This window comes from Coenobita brevimanus, chromosome 111 (assembly GCF_032717465.1).
Source record: "Coenobita brevimanus isolate Jiangsu-jjx chromosome 111, ASM3271746v2, whole genome shotgun sequence".
Taxonomy (NCBI): Eukaryota; Metazoa; Arthropoda; class Malacostraca; order Decapoda; family Coenobitidae; genus Coenobita; species Coenobita brevimanus.
The window spans coordinates 34,803,600-34,827,924 of NC_137064.1; the positions used below are offsets into that span (position 1 = coordinate 34,803,600).

Sequence of the window (24,325 nt, forward strand, 5' to 3'; positions counted from 1 at the left end):
TGCTATTTCCAGAAGAGTTTATTCAGCGTGACGGTGGTGGTGGCGGTGGTGGTGGTGGTGCATACACATACATTCATTCTCTCTCTCTCTCTCCCACACACACACACACACACACACACACACACACACACACACACCAACGCATCTGCTAACAAGAAATGCCATATCGGAACTTACATTTCTTGCTCACTCAATGGAGGCTATTGACTCGTGGATTTTGAGGCCTCTCTCTCTCTCTCTCTCTCTCTCTCTCTCTCTCTCTCTCTCTCACCCCTGGCTCAGGATGGCGTTAGCTATCGATTTACTGTAATGTGTTTGTGAGGTCATGAGAGTCACACCAGTGGCGTCGGAGTCTAGGTTCACGGCCGTATTCCGGGCTGCGTGAGGCTTCTTTGCACCTCTTCCTAGGCGATTTATCCTGCACATTACACCTTGACATTCTCGTGTGTTATTTACTGTATTTATTTATTCATCTGTGGTTCCGTCTACAACACAAAGATAACAACCATCCCACGGTGTAGGCTAATAGGCGTTAATATCATCCACTCCAAAACACATCACTTAATTTCTCGTTAATCTAGCATTTCCATTATGCGAAGGTGCACCAGACGCTCTCATTACTGCCTGGGAATTTAGAAGCGATGGTACAACAGGGAACAAGAGTTGCCTTGTTTTCAACTCCGTCCAGCAGAGGATGGTGAGATGTACAGTAGAACGTGGTGACATATTAAGCGAACTTTTGCATCTATGGAAAATATACTAAGCCTCTCTCTGCTTAGGAATATTACCCAGCAGATGGAAGTAAGATGCAATATGCAGTGAAATAGTAAGCAAACTTTTGTATATACGGACAGAGAAACAAACCAGTCTTCTCTCAGCTTAGGAATATTACCCAGTAGAGGAAAGTGAGATGCAGTTTGGGGTGAAATATCTGGTGAACTTTTGCATCTATAGGCAGAGAAATAGACTAGCCTCTCTCAGCTATGCAATATCAGCCAGCAGACGAACAAGAAAAGCAGAACCGATGAAATATGAGGCAAACACTTCTCCCTAACTGTATCTGACACGGGCAGTAACAGCCAGCGTGGATGCCTTAACAGTCTCAAGAGATTTTCATTTGCCTAAAATATCAATGCGTCCTTCACTAGGATTTCGTTTATTGCACTTTACTTAACATTCATGATTCAACTGTTGTATCATCACCACCACCAGCACAATCATGCCACACCACACTACACTACACCACACACACACACACACACACACACACACACACACACACACACACACACACACACACACACACACAGCGGGGCCCTTGTTTGATCTCTGGACCTATTCATACCAGACATACCAATCGAAAGGCGTGTACTGTACCTGGATCCTACATTATATCAGTCTACTCATACAGAGAGTCCGAGGAAAGAATTGGGAATGAGAGACTGGCTAGGAGAGTGTATGTGAGTGAGATGGAAAGCGAGGGGGAGGAGGTGACCAAGGATGAGCTGGAGACATGGATTAAGGCGTCTGATTACACACAGACAGATAAACAAACAGAGATTGATAGATTGATTGACTGACAAATAGATGCACACGGTCATAAATATACACAGTAAGACAATAAGCTAGACAGAGACATACAGACTGATTGACTGACTGACATACTGATAGATACAGATTAACAGAGAGATAGACACAGATATTGACAGACAGACAGACAGCCCCAGGACACGTGTGAGGAACTTCAGGTACATCAGCCTGAGTCAGTCCAGTGCAGGACAAAGGATTAGGGTGATAGGGTGCAATAACGCTCTCAACCCGGGGATATTTTTAAGGATTTTAGTTTTGCTCCCTAACGAAGATTTTTCTTGTTTCAGGGAGACGTCCAGTAGGTAAGGAGTAAATGAAGGCTGAGTCTAGTCCCTCAGGTACCCGTAAAAATATAAAATAAATAACTCAGCACTGGTGATAATAAGGGTGAAAGTTGAGAAGCGTTAGGGAGGTAGAAGGAGGGGGAGGTGGCTGGAGGGAGGGTCAGGGATGCTGGAGGAGGGAAGGGATGTTTAGAGGGGCTGAGTGAAAAAGTAGGTCAAAGTCTATAATGAGATTACTGGTAGCCAGGCCTCTTGTTAACAGGTACTCTTATGTGGGAACGGAACTCTGAAAATAATGTATCCTGAGAGGCTGGTTGTGGTTATTTTATTTATTTATTTATTTTTTGTTTATTACAGTATTATCATTACTGTCATCTTTATCACTCCTGCTGCACTACTACTACTAGTATTTTATTGTGGTTAGTAAAACGAGATCTTAGTCATGAAGAGAAAGTTGGTGAAAAAGAACACAACGAGACTACAAGTGTGTATGTGTGTGTGTGAGTCAGGGGGCTGGTTAGGGTTAATGCTCCCATCTCTTGGCTGTAAGGTACGTAATAGGCTTTGCGTATCTTTGAATTCTTCGGATATTCTCTTGAAGAACACACACACACACACACACACACACACACACACACACACACACACACACACACACACACACACACACACACACAGGAAGCTAAGGCCCTTATTTACACGTGCACTCCACAGGGAACCTCTTGGACAATAATGAACTCGATAGTTTAACTCGAAATCACAGACACCTGCTTACTTTCGTGATAACTTTTTAAAAATGATGCTATAAACCTCCTCCCCCCCTCATCTGTTTACGTAAATTTCCCTTCCCCCTCTCCCTCCCTATCCTAGCCCACCATTTCTACCTTCACTATGGAATGTTGTTTACGTCCACTAATTAAATGTTCTCGCTATTCCTCCCACCTTCAGACTCACTCCCCCTCCCCCCGTCTCTCATACAGTAGCGAGCACGGTTGTAAATTTATGAACAGAGTATAAAAAAATAAAAAATAGATCCTTCTTGCACTTGTAAACATAATATCACTCATGTAAGATAAATTCTGTTGTTATGTTACTTTTGAACCATCCTGAATAAACACACAGGGTTACACAGATCATGCCTACCTTACTGGACACACGTGATGATTACTTCTCTAAACACTGCCCCTTCACAGCAGAGTATCCAATAAACTGGCCAATAGGAGTTCAATTTAATTCTCCCTTCCTCTCTGTTAACTGACACTCCTCGTCCTTCTCGTCTCTTCTTCAGTGTCAAAGCTTATATAGTGACTCTCTCTCTCTCTCTCTCTCTCTCATCCTGCATAGTTAAGATCTCCCTCTCCCCTCCTCTCTCTCCCTCTACACGTGTCTACCGTCCCCCTTATCAGAACGAATAACTCAAATGATCTGAAGCCCGGAAGTGGGAGAGGAAGTTGGGAGAGCAAGTTTCATTATCATCCAATATCAGATACGACCAAAGTAATATTACACGGGTGCAATATTAAGTGAAGAGAGACTACATTACTATTATTTGTGAATACTCTGCCCACACGTGATGGAGAGAGAGAGAGAGAGAGAGAGAGAGAAACTAGCCAAAAGTCTGCTAAACTGAATGGGCCACACTATCACTCAAGCCCTGGCCCCCTGGAAATTGACTCTACCTTACAGGCCTAAACATTTACACCTACAAGCTTGATGCCATATTCCAGCTGTGGTCAATCTGCTAGATGGAAAAAAAAATCCTCTCCTTAATCTCTTCAATGTATCGGCCAATTTTAATACATTCTACTACTACCAGATGATTTTATTAAAAAAAAAAAAAAAGGACTAAAAATAATAGAAACCATATTTTTAAAAAAGTGCCTGAAAAAATTGCAACTGATCATCAAAGAATTTTTTAAAACGGTTGCAAAACAGCTTTCATCAAAAGCAGACAGTAAGTCTCAACTGGAAGAAAAAAAAAAAAAACTACGAAGCATCATCCATCTCCCCTTCCCTAAAAATAATTATCAGTAAATGCATACTAAAAAAGTCTTCAAAACTGAGCGTGAAAAATTACACACCTTCCCCCACCCTTCCCTTCAATATATCCTTCCGAGAAATATAAATACTGTACATACATACATAATCTACACTAATCTAATTTAAAAAGGACACCATGTTTCCTCTTCAGGAATCTCTGCACTGACGTTGTCCATGTTGCTGCTAATGTTTTATATGGCCTGGAAGCCAAAGCAAGTGCCAAAAGCGGATAATTACTAAATAAAAACAGAGTGTTATAATGAAATCATGTTATGGCTGGGTAGGACTTGCTTACTTGTATACAGCTGCTACTATGAAAGATTATGGTGCAGGTCAACAAAGGTGCTATACCGTTTTCCCTTTAACTTGGCCGAAAATTGCCATCTATCCATCTACAGTGCAGAGTTTTAACAATACTGTAGATAGAAATAGTGTATGAAGCTAGTTAGTCATAAAGAAGTGCTATGGAAGGGATGCAGAGTCATAGTATTGTCTTTTCCTGGCACTGGAATATATAAGCATCATTCATTCATTCATTCATCACCCAATCCTACGCTGCCCCATCAGAAGCGTAGATGCCCGGGACTAGGCAAGTTGGTCCTGACATTTAAGATCAGAGTGGCCAGCCTCACTCATCCCTGTGTGGCATTACGTGAGCAATAAACCCCAACCACCCCTTGGATATAAACCTATAAAGGCTCAATCTGATTGGAGCGCCGTTATTACCCACTAAACCACCAGGCACCAACATAAACATCAAAAGGACAAAAATCTTGGCGAAGTTAAAGCGAAAATAGTATCGCTGAATCCCAGCTAGAACTTAAATAATACAAGTAGGCCATAATATTATTAAAATAGTTTCTCTCAGTGTAAAGAATAGGCTACCTACTTTCTGAAAACTGTTTAAAAATCACCAACCTTTCTTACTTTAGGATACGGTGGTATGAAAAAATTCCACTTTCACTTACAGCCAACATGAAATTCAGTCCTAGGAAATGAATTAAACTTACCGCACTTTGTTTCTGGACTCTTATGGATTTTCTTGTCAATTCCACATGCAGTCATAACTTGGCTATGACATGGAAAGCATTGCTTTCTTTCCTTCTTCAAACTTGTTTTACATGTGATCTGGAAAAGTAAATTTTATGTTCAGTTCCATCATTATTATTATAAGTATATTTCGTAAATAGTATACTAGTATCATTTGCTAGTTACTGACGATGTCATGCTGATGCCTGGAGTGTGTGGGTGTGAATAGGCTTGGAGAGCTCATAATAGCTCCACAGATTTAAACCCCTAAGAAATGAGGGGGGGGGAAGGAAGGCTGGTAGAGGAAACAGTAGGGATGAAACATGCATAACAAGGGAAATTCAACAGTACAATAGACTAGACTCTCCATAATCTCAAGTTCTGAATGCATTGATGCTCAGTGTGCAGTACCATTACAGAATAAAGAAAGCCATACCCTTAGGAAGCACATCTGTACTGTACTGAAATTGGGGTCATAGAGGGGTCTTAACTGGCAAGTTGGGCTTAGGCAGATGAGTTGGTTAAAATGTATGATCTTTGTAATATGTTGTGGATTTCTGAGGTACTGAATCCTAGGTTAACACCTTACTCATGCACAGGGAGGTTCTACTTTATGTTATTCGTATGATGCCTGTGTGGAATCGCACTCCTTGGAGGCAACTGTCCAGGCCGGAAATGGCTGAACAGAGTACAGCAGTCTGTACAGAGCAAAAATGGGAGAGGATGAACTGTCTGAAAGACATCGGGTATCCAGAGGAACAACTGGGAGTCTGTGACCAACAGTACTAGACATCCAAACCTCTACACAATCTTTTTAGAGACTGAGGAAAAAATACGTGTTAATGGAATTTCCATAACACAAAATGAGCTTCTTACACGGATAGAGTGATTGGCTTGGGACCACACACCTCCGGAATATGACTTTCATAGTACTCACTCCTACTTAACTTTCTTAAAACTATATATACCAGTAAATTCAGTACATTCTGAACTGCATTCTTAGCATGCTAGGCACAAGGAAAAGGCAACTGTACCAAGAAAGATAAGGAAAAAATGGTCACCAAATACTGCAATGCCAACCCTGTAAGGAAATGGTAGGATTAGCACATACCTTTACTAGTGGGTGTACTGTACTTCAACATGGTCATGTAACAAAGAATTCAGCATATTTAAAGCTATTTTTAAGCACAGAGTATGCCACAATTTACATTAGGGCAACAGCAATCAAGAAAGGTGAAAACAGCCAAAATACAGTTAAAGACCTAGCAATGAAACCTTGGGGTCAGTACACATACAGCGGCTACAATACATTTGGAAAAACATTCTGGGTGGTTTCACAATGGCAATGCAGTATTCCTCTGCGACAAAAATTCTATGTTGCATAAAAAAAAGGAGTACAGATGCTTCAGGTGACTGATAACCAAGTCTTCTGAGGGATTCTCATGCACCATGTGATGCAGCAAACAGTGCAATGCGAGGAGACATGGGAGCATCAATCGCACAATCAATCGTTGTGACAGTGAAACTTTTGTCTGCATAACATATATTATACCGTAACATGGAAATGATCTGCCAAAGGCAGTACTGGGCATCTAAAGAACAATTTAAGTAAAACAAAAACAAATGGATCATGTGACTAGGATAATACTGTACTGTAGCTACATGAAATGCACAAAAGTTAGCCAAATTATTATTCTTCATAACTCGCACACCACAGCAGGCAGAAAGCATATCCCAGTACGGTACTCATAAGACTTTGAAGAACAATATATATATTATATATATATATATATATATATATATATATATATATATATATATATATATATATATATATATATATATATATATATATATATATATTATATATATATATATATATATATATATATAACGTACCCGTAGCATCAACAACAGTGAGTGGCCATAATAACAACAGTAAGAAAAAGACAACACGGGAGCCAAATCAAAGGCTATCGCAGGGACTGTATAGTGGCAATGATGATGTAATGTTTTTTCATCATGGCAAGGCAGGGTTACCCGGTAAGTGAAATTTGGTTCTTCGCCATGACAAGGCTGGGTTCCTCTGTGGGTGTAATTTGGTTCTTTACCACAGCAAGGCTGGGTTCCTCTGTGGGTGTAATTTGGTTCTTTACCACAGCAAGGCTGGGTTCCTCTGTGGGTGTAATTAGTTCTTTACCACAGCAAGGCTGGGTAAATTGGTTCTTTACCACAGCAAGGATGGGTTCCTCTGTGGGTGTAGTTTGGTTCTTTACCAAAGCAAGGATGGGTTCCTCTGTGGGTGTAATTTGGTTCTTTGCTATGCCCTGGCTGGGATCTTCAGTCATGCTACGTGCTGAACAACAAATCTCTGCCATGCCACTTTCCCATGGCATGGCAGAGATTTTATGTGTATGTAATTTTGTTGACCTGAATTTTGATGTGTGTATATCCAAAACAATAACCAAACAAGAATAACAGTACAGTTCCGCACAAAGAGGTCTATGTATCTGTTTATGGCCAGATGTCATAATCTCGTACGAGGCAGGTGGGTGAATTTTGGGAAAAAGGCCGAAAGACAAAACCAAGCATTAGGCTGGGTGGGGTAGATCAGGCGTATAATATGGCCGAAAGACAAAACCGTCCACGATCTGGGTGGGGTTGATCAGAGGTATAATACGGCTGAAAAACAAAACCGTCAACTATGTGGGTGGGGTTGATCAGGCGTATAATATGGCCAAAAGACAAAACCGTGCGCTATGTGGGTGGGGTTGATCAGGAGTATATAGATTCTGACTCGGGGTCACCGGGATCATAGCGCCTTATGGGTATCCTTGCCATTCGGAACAAATTCTAAACTATTTGAATCACCACAAAATCTGACCGACCAACAACCCTCCCGTAAAGGTCAGTTAGCTGTTCTGACGGCAGGGAGAGGTGTGTACATGTAAACTGAATAAATGACAATATATGATATGCACAAGTGCCGACCCCTACCCCCTGCCACTGGCCGGTTATCTGCCGCAGGGTTGGCTAACCCATCCTAAGCCAGGCCTCCAGGACTGCAAGCGTCGGCCCATTGCCATCGTTACTGTCCGAATCAAAGTACACCAGGTCGCCATCAGTGCCCCGCCACAAGGCGTAAACGTGCACATTGACATGTTCCGGAACCTCCTTGTCAAGGGCAAAGTCCTCTTCTCTTAAACTATGGCAAAACATCAACTTACCACTGCCAGGCTCCAGAACGAAACTGTACAAATCTTCCTTCGTTACAACCTCCCACCGCTTACTAAACCCAAACCGCTCCATGAACAACATGACTTCTTTTAGCTCCAACGCGGGTACCTTACGAAGACGTGGATTGTATTCAAACAGTATTTCAATATCGCGATCCATTCTGATCACGGGGGAATATACAGATATCAACCAAGACAATTACTTACGTGTAAACTCAACGAAATCTTGGCGATAAGTGACTCGCCTCCGAGATGCGGGATACTTAACATTGGGGAGCGAGACACTACCGGGCGGTAAATAACAAAATCCCCTTTCAGTGCATATCTTGGTCTACAAAATAAAACTAGAACAAAATTTAATTCTCAATTTATTCATTTGCTCTACAAAATAAAATACTTATAATGCACTACTTTCAACTAAATGAAACTAGATCAGGAAAGCTTCCCTTAGAAAAAAAAGATCTTTTATGTCCCAGTCATAAGATTATACTTCCGCTATTTGTTTACATTCAGCAATGTTGTTGACGTAAGATAATTATGCGATATATACGATAATTTCACCATCGGTAAAATTATCATGCATGCTTACGATAAGAGAGAGAGAGAGAGAGAGAGAGAGAGAGAGAGAGAGAGACTAGAAATTCGTCACTTTACTAGTCAGTGGTCACCTACCATCCTATCAAGATGACAAAATGCCGACAGGACTTCCATCGGGATTGGAAGGTTGAGAGAGGTTCACCTGTTTTCAGGCGATGGTAGACCTACAGTGATACATCCTTCTCATGGCACTTCATCATGACTAGCATTACATTAAAGGTTATTCTACTGTTAAAACTCAAGATCGACAGAGCAATTTTAGGCCAAGTTATAGTAAGAAGCGTACAATTGTCTGGGTTACCATCAAATGATTGTTTTTCTGCCCTGCTTTCTCTTCCTCACTTCTCACTCTTATCTCCTTTCTTCTTCCTCTTCTCCATACTCGTTTCTTTTGCCCTTTCTCTCCTTCCCTCTCTCCTCCCTTAAATTCCCCCTCCCCCTTTTTTTTACCTGCGGCGAGAGCCAGCAGGTCAATGAGTGGCCAGCTTTCTTCTTCTACTTCTGGCAGCTTTGTTAAAATGAGGCCTTTGGGGACATAAAAGTGGTACCATGTTGTGTAATTTGACATGGAGAATCCAAATCTGCCATCAGCTGACACTGAGGTGGCGCCATCTAACGACAACTTTAGTAAAAGTACTTAATTTAAGTCTATTGAGACATAAAAAGGTCCCATATAACGAGAGCCTTGCCGCAGGTCCCAGAACAATGCTACTCTTGTCAGTTATCCCTCACCTATTTCTCTGCTACCTAAATTTCTTCTCCATCTCACTTCCGTCTCCTCTTTCTCTCCTCCCTGATTCCCTCTCCCTTTTTTTCTTTTTCTCCCTTTCTGTCTTTGCCTCGTCCTCTGTTTCTTAACCTTCTTCTCCTTTTCTCGCTTTTCTTCTCCCATCTCTTACCTTTTTTCTCTCCTTCCATTACTTCTTCTTCTTCCTTCTTTCTCTTATTTCTCCATTTCCCTTTTCTCTTTTCTCTCCTGTCTCATTTTTTCCCTGTTCCTTCCGTTTCCCCTCCCCCTTCCTTTCCCTTTCTCTTCCCTCAGTTCTTCCTCTACTTTCTTCCTCTTTTTCTTCCTATTCTATCATCCTTTACTCCCCCTTCTCCCCCTCCCCTCTCTCTCTCTCTCCCCTCATTTCACTTTATATGAGTGATGAACAACAGCCCTGAATGATAAATGCTGCCTCATTTTCATCTACCATGGCCGTTAATATACATACATACATACATACACACACACACACACACACACACACACACACACACACACATATATATATATATATATATATATATATATCGATAGATAGATAGACAGATAGATAGAGAAACAGAGTCAGGTAGATAGATATTTTACCTTTGCATAGTAGTGTGGTATGAGGTGGTGTGGTGTGGCGATTGTGGTATACTTTGGTGTGTTGTGGCGATCTGGTGTGGTATGGGGTGGTACGACGTGGCGGTCTGATGTGTAGAGTAGTGTGGTGTGGCGATCTGGTGTGGTATGGAGTAGTGTGGCGAGGCGATCTGGTGTGGTATGGAGTGGTGTGGTGAGGTGATCTGGTGTGGTATGGAGTGGTGTGGCGAGGCGATCTGGTGTGGTATGGAGTGGTGTGGCGAGCCGATCTGGTGTGGTATGGAGTGGTGTGCTGTGGCGATCTGGTGTGATATGGAGTGGTGTGGTGTGACGATCTGGTGTGGTATGGAGTGGCGTGCTGTGGCGATCTGGCATGGAGTGGTGTGCTGTGGCGATCTGGTGTGGTATGGGGTGGTTTTGTGGTGTGTCCTTGGTGTAGAGAGAGGCATGGTGACCTCGCCATATCCACCCTCTCTGAAAGGAACCAGTGTCGCTGCTGAATCGGATATCGAGACGCCATGTAGGTCGGCTGGATCAACTTACACCACATAATTACTCACCTATTGTCACTCTGGCTTATTTTTACATTCATTTTCTTTTACTTCTACATATATACACTCCTATTGTCATTCTAACTCATTCTTACATTTATTTTCTTTTACTTCTACATGCATATATATTCCTATTGTCACACTAAACTCATTCTTCTATCCCTTCTGTTCATTCTATTAACATCTCTTAACTTTATCTACCTACACCACATAATTACTCATCTACTGTCACGACCGTAAAGTCATTCACTTATCCCATCTATTCATTCTATTTGCATCCATTTCATTCTATTCAGCTTATAGCATCTACTCCATTCATTCATTTTAACCTCATGCTTCTATCATTTTTATTTTTCTATCATTTCTCTTATTTTATAGTCATTTTCATTCTGCCTTTATTCTCATTCTATCACCACTCATTCTATTCATCTCATCACCATCCTGTCATCATTTCTCTTCCATTCATTCTGTTCGCCTTCTCACCCTGCTTCCGTCATCATTTCCTCTCATTCTACACTCCTCATCATTCTACACACCTCATAATTTTGCGCACCTCATCATTCTACACACCTCATCATTCTACCCACCGCATCATTCTGCTGGGTTAGGGATCTTTGTCAGGTTGAAATAAGTGTGCCATAGATCAGCTTTTTTGCCTTGCTGTATTTTGACGTGCCTACAAAAGTCGGGAACCTCTACACGATAACATAATTATAACAACACTAATGGCTCCTCTCTCTCTCTCTCTCTCTCTCTCTCTCTCTCTCTCTGTAACGGCGTCTGATTGAGGGCCTTTATATTTATGTAGATGCTGCAATATTCAGTCTTTCTTCTTCCCTCCTCACGCCATCTGAGAGCTCACTCCCAGCTCCTTTCCCTCCCTCTCTCTCTCTCTCTCTCTCTCTCTCTCTCTCTCTCTCTCTCTCACCTAACCCTCGAGTCACGTGTGGTTGCCATGGTAACGTCAAAGAGGTGGGAATTATTGAGAAAAGGTAAATTGCCAGAAGATGTCAAGTAACCAAATGAAATTCACAGGTGTCACTAAACTTGATCGTAACACTTCTAGACAGACAAATAAAAAGACAGAGAAATAGATAGTTAGATAAATAAAATAGGTGGGCAGATAGATAGACAGATAGATATCTATGTAGATATAGATATTATTCTCGTTATCTCCGGAGGATTTTCCTCAACAAAGCAGGGATGTGTCGAAATGGAGGAGTTTATCAAGTCTCTCTCTCTCTCTCTCTCTCTCTCTCTCTCTCTCTCTCTCTCTCTCTCTCTCTCTCAAAACCTTCCTTAACCTGTATAAAATTGTCTGGAAATAGCATAAAAAACTAAATATTGTCATCACCAGATTCAAAGGGCAAAATATGTACTGAAAATGGCTAAAGAGCTAGCAGAATTGACAACACTATTATAGAAGCAATTGAGACACCTGTATATATATATATATATATATATATATATATATATATATATATATATATATATATATATATATATATTTATATATATATATATATATATATATATATATAAATTTTAAAGCAGTTAAAAAAAAAAAGTGAAATCCATGTGTATAGTTACGGGCATAAACACTGGTTCACTTCATTGCAATAATTTGGCTCTCTGTTATTTTGTTTTTATTTTTTCTTGGGGGAGACAATCTTGAAGGATTTTGGCTTTTGGTTCCTTCTTCCTTGCATTTACAAAAAGTAATCTGACAACGGACAAAGACTTTCGAAATCCATTGACGGGATCTTCAAGAAATCATTATATTATATTGTAATATACTTATTTTATTTATTTTTTGCCGTAACTGTTCTGCTAAATAGTGAAGATATGTTACTGTGGGCAACTCTACAGACAGACACAAAATTTTTCCAGTTATTCCACTACATCTGTATGAAACTTTTGACATGTCCGACCCATCACCTCAAAGCAAATCATGTATGGGTACAGGAACACACCGAAGCCTGGTAATATTAGCCAGAAGAGGAAAGTTACAGAGGTAGAAAAGATGAAATATTAATTGAACTTTTGTCCCTGAGTGAACATGATGGCCAAAATATCAGCCATTATTCTGAATAGTGATAAACTATGAAAATAAACGATGCATTGATTTTTTCCTATGGATTCTGATGAAATTCGCCTCTAAAAAAATGTAACTTTTCCCCACCCACTGTTTTGACACAATGATAGTTCGGTTTCAGGCCAATGAATGTTGTAGTCCCAGACGTTTTTTTACCTACATGCTGTACCGTCAAGCTGGTCTTCGTGATATTGTACATAAAGCCTTCAGTAGTGCTGGAGTGGGACCCCGTCGTGTGGTGGTACAGATATTGCCGCCATGACCTGGTTATACAAAACGTACCACAACTTCCTCCCTATCCCCCGCAAGGAGGATAGGAAACTTCGGATGAAGGGCAACTTTGGTCTTCAGTTCACTGGCTTCATGTTCAGATAAGCCTGGGACTGCAATTACTAGTAGTATCACCCTTTCAGTACGGTGACGTTTTTGTTCCTGCTCATTCTTCCTTCCAGACGATTTCATTGAACTTAAGAAACGAGTTAGTGAAAGCTATATCATAACCTTAATCTCAAACTTAGTTCAAATTTTCTCCCGAAAGAATGAAATAGCAAAGCTCGTCCCGGCAATGGACGGATTAATTACCGTATAAAAGAATCTTCACTATCTCGCCCCACGCCTGAGCTGCAAATATAAGTATGCTAATGAGAAGTGCTAATCAGCTTTCAAATTACAGCGAATGGTCTTTGCATAATTAGCGCTGGATATATCATAACGTCATCAGTTTAGGAGCCAGAAAAAAAAAAGATGGGAATGACGGGGTACCAACTAGAGATGTATCAGATTTTATTTTACGCCATGCTTTTGTTGTTTTCCATAAATGATGGTAAATGATGAAGGAACTACTACTACTACTCCTACATCCCCCAGGTCAATGTCAAACAGACACGGTTAACTATATTCCTGTAAAGTAGTCCACCACCACCACAGCACACCACACCACACCACACCATATGACACCACACCATCACACCACACCACATCACCACCACACGATCACACCAGGAGGCACTTGATCCGAGGGTGTAACGATGATTATGTAAATGTGACCTCATTGTCTGCGTGGTGAATTTACCTGTCTGCTTATGTGTGTATCTATTGCTTGTAGGTGTGTGTGTGTGTGTGTGTGTGTGTGTGTGTGTGTGTGTGTGTGTGTGTGTGTGCATGTGTGTGTAGCTGTATCTCCACTATGCATATCATATAACTATACCCTGGACGCCAAGCTTACACAAGGGTTATTATTTACGGCTGGCACAGGGGATATGAGTAATGATTTTAGCAGCAGTCACGGGAAACACTGACTTTGTTACAGAGAATAAGGCACGTGGTGCGGCATATTTTTTTCCTGATCGTTTCGGCTATAGTGTGTGGTGAGTAGAGGACAGCCTTCTTTACTGACACACACACACTCTCTCTTTCTCTCTTTCTCGGTATATATATATGTGTGTGTGTGTGTGTGTGTGTGTGTGTGTGTGTGTATCTATACTCTTTTCTGCCATCATTTCTTGCTTCTCCCATGCCGGCCTTTGATCGCAAGCTGGTGCAGCTCCGGCGTGTGTGTATTCAGGACGCGAGAAATATCATGTTGCCAGCTATATCAGGAGCCTTACACTGACGTCACGCTTTTACCCACAGCACTCAGCGCCGATTTTATTTTTTCTGAAATTTGCCTGTACTGAGGCCGTATTAGTAGACCGTAGCACTTTATCTTTGCGATTTAGTATGAAAATTACCCCCTCATATGATGGTGGAGAGGGAACCTTCACGTGGTGGCACAGACATAACTAATCGATGTGATTTCTTGGTTATACAACGTCCCCCAGCTTCCTCCCTATCCCCCCAAAAGAAGGATGATGGACTGCGGAAGGGCAGCGTCAGCCTGAAGTCCACCGGGTTCACGTTTTCAGATGAACCTTGAGTTACAATCACTACATCTAAGGCCGTAATCTAACTGGCATAGATTTCTAACTTTTATTTTGTGATTAATTTTGCGTATTACATTTTCATATTATCTTGACTATTAAATATTTCTCGTATATACTCAGTTTGCCACATTATTATTATTATTATTATTATTATCACTACTACTACTACTACAACTACTATTACTACCATTACTACTACAATTACTACTACTACTACTACTGCTACTACTATTATTATTATATGCCTTCCAGTACCAGCACCCCCCTCCTCGTCAGCACATCTCATTTTTATGATTCAGAAACAGGAAACGCATTCAGACACTCGTAAATCCTCTCCTTCTTCATTTTAAAATCCTGCCTCCATCTCATCCTCTCTCTCTCATGGTGTACACAGTAGTAGTAATAGTTGTAGTAGTAGTAGTAGTAATAGTAGTAGTAGCGGGTGGTGGTAGAGATAGAGGCCTGGGAGGTTGAAAATGTTAAATCCCTTAGGCTACCCTTGCTACTTCCCCGCGATTATATTTTAGTTTTGGGGGCAGCTCTGGTAGTGACTGATCGAGTAGTCTTAAATACAGTGAAGGGTGGCGGCAGTGGATGTAGGTAAGATTAGATTATTTGGTGTGACACGATGCCTGAATTAAAAGAAACAACCGCTGTGACAGGGTGAATGGCCTGATAACTGAATGTCGCTAGTAGCAGTAGTAGTAGCAATGGTAGTTAGTAGAATTAGTAGTGTTTGTAGCATTGGTAGAAGTAGTAATAGTAATACTGGTAGTAGTAGTAGTAGTAGTAGCAACCCCAGACTCATCTGAATGTGAACCCAGTGGAGTGCAGGCTAAAACTGCCCTCTCCGTTAGACCACTAATCTTCTTTTGGGATATAGGCAGGGAGCTGAGGGACAGCTATATAACCGGGCGTCTCCACCGTCCAGTTATATCAGTGCCACCACATAATGGCGCCCCTCTCCAGATCTGAATTTAGCTAAAACAGACTTTACCGATTTTCCAAAAGATCCACCAAGCTAATACTAAAGCACCATTTTGTCCTAGCGTGTATTCAATATTGACGGTAGTTATTAGTGCCAAAATGGTGACATGTGTAGCGCTGTAACACTTAAGAGGACTGCTGGGTCTCAGGGAACGGGTTGTCAGGCCTATGCCAGGAGTTGGATACGGAAAAAATAGATAAAAATAATGGGTCACAGGGCCAATTTTTTAATGTGTCTTAGAGGCTTCGTAACACACATACTCAGCGATTTATGCTGCCTATTAACGGTGACAAGCTGGCCTCAGTTAAAGGCTGCAGACATCCTTGGCAGTAGTAGTAACAACCCCAGGCCCATCTGCAAGTGAACTCAGTGGAAGACAGGCTGACACCGCCTCTCTCCTGCAGTCCATCCTTCTCCTTTCGGGGGGGGGGGGAGAGATAAGGAAGGCTTTGAGGGACATGTATATAACCGGGAAGCTCCACCGGCCAATAATATCGGTGCCACCACACGAAGGCATCCCTCTCCCTACGGCCTTGGTGACAGGTAAGAGTGGAGTGGACAGGTGTGTGGCGGGTGGGTAACATGACACCGGGATGAGAAGGTCAGGCAGTCAGTGAGAGGTGGACCAGAGGATGACTCAGGGTTAGGCTGGGTTGGGTTGGGTTGGCTTAGGCTAAATGAGGTTGGGTTGGTTTGGTTTGGTTAGGAGAATTAAGATTAAGTTGGCTTGGTTCGGTTAAGTTAAGTTGGGTTGGACTGGCTTGGGTCTGGCACGGTTTGCTTAGGAGAGTTTAGGTTTGGTTGGGTTGGGTTGGATTATGTTAGGTTAGATTAGGTTTGGTTAGGTTAGGTTGGGTTGACTTGGGCTAATTTGGACTCAGTTCGGTTACATTACGTTAGGCTGTGCTGGGTTGGGTTTAGTTTGGTTGGGCTAGATTGGGTTAGTTTAAGTTAGTTAGGCTTAGCAGAGTTACATGAGGTGGAAAAGAAATAAGTAGGTGCACAGCAGAAAGAGGCTGGAGTCAAATGGAAGGTTAGGTAAACTATATTCTTCTTATTCTAACTTGGCCTAAACCTGCAATCTCTCTTGATCTTGAATGTTGGAATATGATGCTGGTCGCGAAGAATCCTATGGAAAGGATGTAGAGAGCCACAGTATTGTCTTTTTCTGCAACTAAGCTATGTGAAAAAAGGTACAAAAGATCGAAAATTTGGGGCAAGTTAACGTGAAAAGAATTTGGTTGATATGGCAAGTCTATGAGATGTTATGTGTCCACCTATCTGTCGGTCGTTATGTATATTGTTTACTAAATTCATTATCTGCTTATTATTTATTGTCGATCTGTCCATTTCAGTCTTTATCTGTCACTTTGTGTGTCACTCATTGTCTGTCCATTTATCAGTCTTTTTCTGTCTGTCAGTCATTATCAATAAATCTGTCAGTCCTTATCTGTCTGTCTAACTATCAGACATTATCTGTCGATCATTTCTTTTCCGTCTATCTGTCGTTGTTCGTCTGTCTATATCAGTCTTTTCCTGTCTGTCTATCTGTCAGTCGTTATATACCCATCTATCAATTATTTTCTGTCTATCAGTCATTATCTATTGATCTATATTTCGCCAGGTGGTCTAGTGGTTTGAACGCCCCAGCTGGAGTGACGCCCTTTCATAGGTTTGATCCCCGTGAGGTGACTAGAAGTTTCTCATCACGTAATGCCACCAAGGGAAGTAGCCTTACTTAGTCCCACATATACTAGACTACGGAACCTCTCTCTCTCTCTCTCTCTCTCTCTCCATATAAACATCAGAAGAATCACTTCACCACGATGACCTTTCTTACGTGATTATATGTCTGTCGGTCTGTCTGAGCACGGGGCTTGGATGATGAGTGAATGCGTGTTTGGCCCATCTCATTGGACATGGTGTTCATATGTACTCCAGCTCTCATGACTTTTCTTTGCCATTGTTTTCTTGACCCTTCCACACCCTACCTGTTAGTGGAAAAAGAGAAGTGATAATTATATATATATATATATATATATATATATATATATATATATATATATATATATATATATATATATATATATATACTGTATATATATATATATATACTGTATATATATATATATATATATATATATATATATATATATATATATATATATATACATATATATATATATATCAGTAGAAGAGTCAATGTAAGAAGGATAAGAATGAGTAATTAATGAAGATGTGTCTCGTGATATGAAAGGTGATAGTAGTGGCGTGGGGCAGGGAAGGGTTGAGGTGAACGGCATAGACCACAAGTCACGGCTGTCCTGTCTCCCCTCACTCTGCCCACCGCCCCTTTCTCACCCTCACCACTGCCCCCCACCACACCCCCGCCAACTGCTCCCGCCACTGCCCCCTCTCCTCGCTCCCTCCATTCGCAGCCCTATAAATAAGGGAGCCAGGGCTGTCTCCTCATCACAAAACGAGGAAATCACTCAGCGAATCACCACAACACCTCCATCTCCGCCATCATGAGGATCACAGTGGCCATCGTAGCAGTGTTGGTGTCCGTCGCCCTGGCCCAAGACCTGGCCAACCCCTTGCCCCTGGACCAACACCAGCCCATACCTCAGGCCCCTATCCCTGTGGTGGCCATCCTACGAAATGTCCAGGTATATGTCTCTGTGTCCCTATGTCCCTGTGTCTCTCCCTCTGTGTCTTTATGTTCTCATGTCCCTCTGTATTCCTATATCCTTCCACGCCCCCTTTGTCCCAACGTCCCAATGTCCCTACGTCCCTATGTCCCTATATCCTCATGTCCCTGAGTCCATATGTATATCAGTGGCCAGACAAACTTAATATCCGTTCAGTCACATAAAACACCACCAGATTCGCTCTAATATATCCTTAAGTACACTGGTTCACGTTAGCCTAGCCTTGGGTACCTTCGCTTTGGGGATGATATGCCACTGACTCTTACCTCATCTTACTTGTTCACCCACCAGCAAGATTGGGGACCTTGATATAAGTTAGATTGTTGAGTGTCTTAGTGTCGATGAATATTACGATGAGAGAAATTGACTGCCTACCTTACTAGCCTTCGTGTTGTCGATAGGTGTTAATTCTAAGCCTTCTTCTTCTTCAGGTGAACCCAGACGCCTTCGGAACCCACAGCTCTGACTTCGAGACGGAAAATGGCATCCACTTCAAGTTCTCCGGCAAGGAAGGCGTGAACGGTGGCGCCAACCATATCGGGGAGTACAGGTGAGTAGGGAGTTTGTGTTTATCTATCTATCTGTCTAGAGTCTATTTATCTGTCTGTCTATTTTTCTTTCTTATTTATTTATTTGCTTATTCATTCATTCATTCATTTACCTTATTTCTGTTAATCTATCTATATATATCTATTGCCAGACACCTTATGCCTGTGACATCCATTAACTCTTCCACGCATAATTCTACAGTAAATTATTTGGCAACTGGTCCACATTCACGCTTACCATCCCTAGAAAGGCAATATTGTTCACCATAAACCTCATCTATCCTCACCCCCACTCCCAGGACAGTGTGTGTGTGTGTGTGTGTGTGTGTGTGTGTGTGTGTGTGTGTGTGGATATAATTGTTCACCCATTGATAAATCCAGTAGATTTCTGAGACAAGAGCATTTACTTTAAAATCTGAGTAGTGATATGTCGAAAATTTCAGAAAAAATGTCAGAAAAAGGCTTTGATATTTCAGCCTTCACTCTTTCAATACCAGAGGAGGTATTTTAACTAGATCAGGCATTTTACTCACCTTAAGATTACTAATTGCAAGCCTTACGTCTCTCACTAACCGTAATGTCACTAATTATGTTACGTCTGTCTAAATGAACTGAAGAAGTGGCATAAATCAAACGAAAACAAAATGAGTCACACAATTATTTACAAATCACTCGACCCAGACCCTTTCTCCCGTTCCATCCCTATTCCTCTCTCCCGTTCCCCCTGTTCTTTCACCTTAACTTGGCGGAGATTCTCGTGCTTTTGCAGCTTATATCCAGTAGTTCAGTGACAGAATAAAAGGCTCTACATTCCTTCCATAGCATTTCTTTGTTACTAACGTCATCTTCAAACGTTCATCTCTTGCTACAGCTTAGTCAGAATAACTTACACATTTTCCATATAACTACTTTGAGACTCTTCAGCAGTCAAGATGGAGAGATGGCATTGTTAGGCCAAGTTAAAGTGAAAAGAGTACCAACTGTGATATGTGTCCCTCCCTCAGCTACGTGATGGAGGATGGTAAGGTGGCTAAGGTGACGTATGTGGCTGACGAGTTCGGTTACCAGCCCCAGTCCGACCTGCTGCCCATCGCCCCCGCCTTCCCACACCCCATCCCCCAGTTCGTCCTCGACCAGATCGAGAAGGCCAGACTCGAGGACGAGGCTAAGGCCCGAGAGGCAGCAGCACATGCTGAGGCTGAGGCTCTGGCTGCCGCGACCGCTGGGTTTGAGCAGCACCAGCAGGTAGAACAGCAGCAGCAATTGGAGCAGCAGCAATTGGAGCAGCAGCAGTTTGAGCAGCAACAGTTTGAGCAGCAGCAGTTTGAGCAGCAACAGTTTGAACAGCAACAGTTTGAGCAGCAACAGTTTGAGCAGCAGCAGCAGCCGGTAGAACTACTACAACAGGAACAGCAGCTGCAGTAACCTCAACAGGAACACGGAACATCTTGGGCTGTGATCTAGCTGGCATTGGAAGGATCGTAATACCTCATCCATAGCGATTAATTCTGCATATTGCACCTTTTTTTCCTCTTCCATATTTCTGAGGCAAACCTAAAAGGTAATATGAAGGTGGAACATGCATAATAAACCACTGATAAAAATGTGTGACGAAGCCTCCTGTGCCAGCAAGAACACGTGTCCTTTACCGACCTCTTAGGATTATCGTGTCACTTGTTATGAATCTCTGTAAATAGTCCACTAAGTTATCTCAACCTTATACATATATATTTAATGAGGAATAAAGATAAATGTCTAATAAACTTTTAATTTTATTGGTAACCTCTCAAGAATTCTCTCTCTCTCTCTCTCTCTCTCTCTCTCTCTCTCTCTCTCTCTCTCTCTCCATATTACGCTTTAGCACTCCCTTGCATGTTATTAATGTCACTTTCATATCATCGTTCCTTCCATCGATAAAGGAACGTATAGACTAAATCGCTAGAGCAAAGGCAATACGAAATCTCCACACCTGCTTAGCATTCGATCCCATTAACCCCGATTTCGATCTCACTCTGACGAATTCCTAAACCCATCTCTTCCTACCATCAGCCTTGCAAATGATGGCGTCCAGGCAAGAAAGTCAGCCTCAAAGAATGGGTCACATACTTGGCATTTACTTAAGTCTCTCGAATCTCTTATTATTATTATTATTATTATTATTATTATTATTATTATTATTATTATTATCATTATTATTATTATTATTATTATTATTATTATTATTATTTTTATTAATTACCACTACTACTACTACTACTACTACTACTACTACTATTATCATTATTATTATTATGAGTGTAGTGGATTGTCGGGAACAGGGTTATTCAGTGTGTCTCAAGTGCCTGATTATGCAGGAAACGCAGACACAGGCAAAAACACTCACTCGTACACACACGTACGCATACATTTATATACATACAGGCATGCACACACGAACACACACACACACACACACACACACACACACACACACACACACACACACACACCTCACAAAATTGCCGTCTATTTCCCTACATTATCCATGGGTGTGGAAGCCATAAAGGAGCGAGGAAAATTGTCACTGAAGAGAGAGAGAGAGGGAGGAAGGGGAGGGAGAGAGGGAGGAGGGGGAGGGAGGGAGAGAGAGAGAGAGAGAGAGAGAGGCAGACGAGACAGAGAGAAAAAGGGAGGGGGGCGCCGCTCCCTAAGACAAAGTAGTCGGGGAAGAAGGGGTGAGGGACTAGTCAGGGGGTAAGGAAGTAGACAGGGAGTAAAGAAACAGACATGAGTGGGGGAAAGGAGAGAAAGAGAGGGACATGAGAGGAGGAGGAGGATAGACAGACCGACAAACAGACAGACAGGGCGGAAGGGAAGGTGTTGACAGAAAGTGAAAGCAAGGTCTCAGTGTCTGTGTGTCTCTCCCTGTGTTTTTTGCATAAATATTATGGTAGAGGGTGTGATCAAGTGGGGTTAAGGGATAATGAGTTTAGAAAGGAAGGTGACTGAGGGTATATATATAGTGAAGGACGAGAACACACACAACACGAATCAGTTTCTCTGCAAGTTTTATCTACGCCGTGTCACTGTCTACAGCCTGTCTTCCCTCCTCAACCATGAACAGGGTTAGTAAGTGAATTTTTTGTACTCATTCCTATATACCAAGCTTCTCTGTGAGGATGCATGTGGTCTGTACATTGCTTTCGGGTTCTGTGTCATGACTGTAAATTCTTTTTTGTTTTCCAATGAGAGAAGGTTGGTGTGTTGTATATTCGGTCAACAGTAGTAGTAGTTGCAATCCCCTTCCGGTATTAAGGCTTTCAAAGGTAGGTAGACAGGTAAATAAGTAGAGAGCAGCATTTTTTTTCTCTTCTTCTACCAAAACAACAGACTGGATGTCACTGGAGTAGTGGCGAGGCAAGACAACGATAGTAGTGACCACAGTGTCCAAGATTGGCGCAGACGGGAAGCGGGTAGTGACCATCAAGCACGCGGGCATTAATCGAGGTATTTTTCTTCACTCCTACCAAATCAGGAAATAGTTCTCGTGGTGCTAATGGCCATCGCTGGACTGGTGACCGCTGAGGGAGATGTGGCGATCGCAGAAGCATCCCGAGTTGGAGCAGACGGGCAACGCGTGGTGGCCATCATGCACAACACCCAGCACACCCCCGACGCTGAGGGAACACACAGCTCTGACTTCGAGGCCGAGAATGGTATCAAGGTGCAGATGTCGGGAACACAGGGGGCCAGCGGCGGGGCGAACATGGCGGGTATCTTCAGGTGAGCAAAGAGAGATAGATAGATAGATAGATAGATAGAGATAGATAGATAGATAGAGAGAGAGAGAGAGAGAGAGAGAGAGAGAGAGAGGGATTGGTTCTGTCTCCAGCTACCCCGTGGAGGAGGTTTAGTGTTGTCGCTCTTTGGACAGGATCTTCACTATCTAGAACTTAAAAGAAGGACCTTGAGTGCAGATCGATGGTTGCATGTCACAGGCTTGAGCTTCCTTGCCAGTCACGCTGCTAAGTCTGTCTCCTGCTGTTCTGTCGAGGACGTTTAGTGTTCGTGCTCTCTCTCTCTCTCCCTGTGTGTGTGTGTGTGTGTGTGTGTGTGTGTGTGTGTGTGTGTGTATACAGGATCATCACTATCTAGGACTTGAAATAGAAACCGTTCAGTGCCGTAGTCTATTTTTTCTCCTCCATCATGCCTACTCTTCTGCCTCCAGCTACCCCATGGAGGACGGTAAGGTGGCCGAGGTGACGTTTGTGGCTGACGAGAATGGCTTCCAGCCCCAGTCCGACCTGCTGCCCATCGCCCCCGCCTTCCCACACCCCATCCCGCAGTTCGTCCTCGACCAGGTGACTCATTTGGTGACTTTACTTGGCTTTTATTTTGGTGGAGGGATTGCTTTGTTTTACTTTAATCTTCGCGCATAAAACTACCAAACACTCCAAAGCCAGATTCCTATTTTAGAGCACTGCCTTCACTCTTTTCTGCACTCGTCGTCGTTGTTGTTGTTGTTTCTTAACCTCGGTCTGTCTGGCCGAGCACACCCGTCGACCACAGGTAAGCAACTATGGGGGCCGCCCTAAAAGTAACTGCAGTACTGGCCCCCTCTTGTGGTAGACAGCGCCTCATCAGGGTCGACCAGGGTCCTTCCCACGGTGAGGTGCACGGAAATATGAGAAGGTTTGGCTCCCGGGTGGACGCCGCATGCTCCTCGTCAGCGCATCCTCAACGTACAGCTACCAAGCACTTCAAAACCAGATTGCTTGTTTATATTTCTGTTTTTTCTCGTACACTTCCTAACACTTTACAGCCAAGCTTCCTCGAGGCTTAAGTTGTGTGTATCAGACTGCAAATTGACTAAAATCCTTCATCAATGCCTCCCCAGATCGCCTTCGCCAGGGAGCAGGAGGAGGCCAGGGAGAGGAAAGAGGCCGGGGTGACAAGGGCAACAAGTAACAACGTCTGAACTGGGATTTAAATGGCCTTATACTTCTATGGGAGAATCAAGGACGTCTCAGCCATCCCTGATTCAACCACCTGTGTGCCTACCTGCAATCTGAAGCGAATGGGTTCAGCTTCTTACCTGGACAGAAGAAACAAGGACATACAAAACGTGTGTGACTAAAATGATGAAAGTGACTTTTTCTTTATAACTCTGGCAGCGATGGGTGTCTCTGAGCTGGATGAAATAATTTTATCTTATCTGAAATAAATTGTCAGATACACAAATTCTCGGCCAAGATGTTATTAGAGGTACTTTATGGATATGGGAGCATTACTAGTAACTGTGCTATCTGTCAGGGACTCACTAAGGATTTTTGGATAACATAAACTCTCGCATCTAGTACTTTTACACTTGTTAAACTTTTATGTTGTGGTTAGTTTACTTGAT

The 24,325-nt window shown here is 42.4% G+C and overlaps 1 protein-coding gene and 1 pseudogene across 1 annotated transcript; both read left to right on the top strand.

Annotated features, from left to right (window-relative positions):
• The first annotated feature begins 18,211 nt into the window (after positions 1–18,211).
• LOC145417867 (uncharacterized) lies at positions 18,212–20,367 on the top strand. Its single transcript, XM_080286485.1, has 3 exons — positions 18,212–18,352; positions 18,826–18,944; positions 19,947–20,367. The coding sequence occupies exons 1-3, from the start codon at positions 18,212–18,214 to the stop codon at positions 20,365–20,367; spliced, it is 681 nt and encodes a 226-aa protein (XP_080142611.1).
• Positions 20,368–22,477: 2,110 nt separating this feature from the next.
• Positions 22,478–23,899, top strand: LOC145417868 (cuticle protein AMP4 pseudogene; annotated as a pseudogene).
• Positions 23,900–24,325: the final 426 nt, after the last annotated feature.

Coding starts and splice junctions, on each gene's coding strand:
- LOC145417867 (XM_080286485.1), top strand. CDS start 18,212: ATGAGGATCACAGTGGCCATCGTAGCAGTGTTGGTGTCCGTCGCCCTG. Junction 18,353..18,825: donor CCATCCTACGAAATGTCCAG/GTATATGTCTCT, acceptor CTTCTTCTTCAG/GTGAACCCAGACGCCTTCGG. Junction 18,945..19,946: donor AACCATATCGGGGAGTACAG/GTGAGTAGGGAG, acceptor TCCCTCCCTCAG/CTACGTGATGGAGGATGGTA.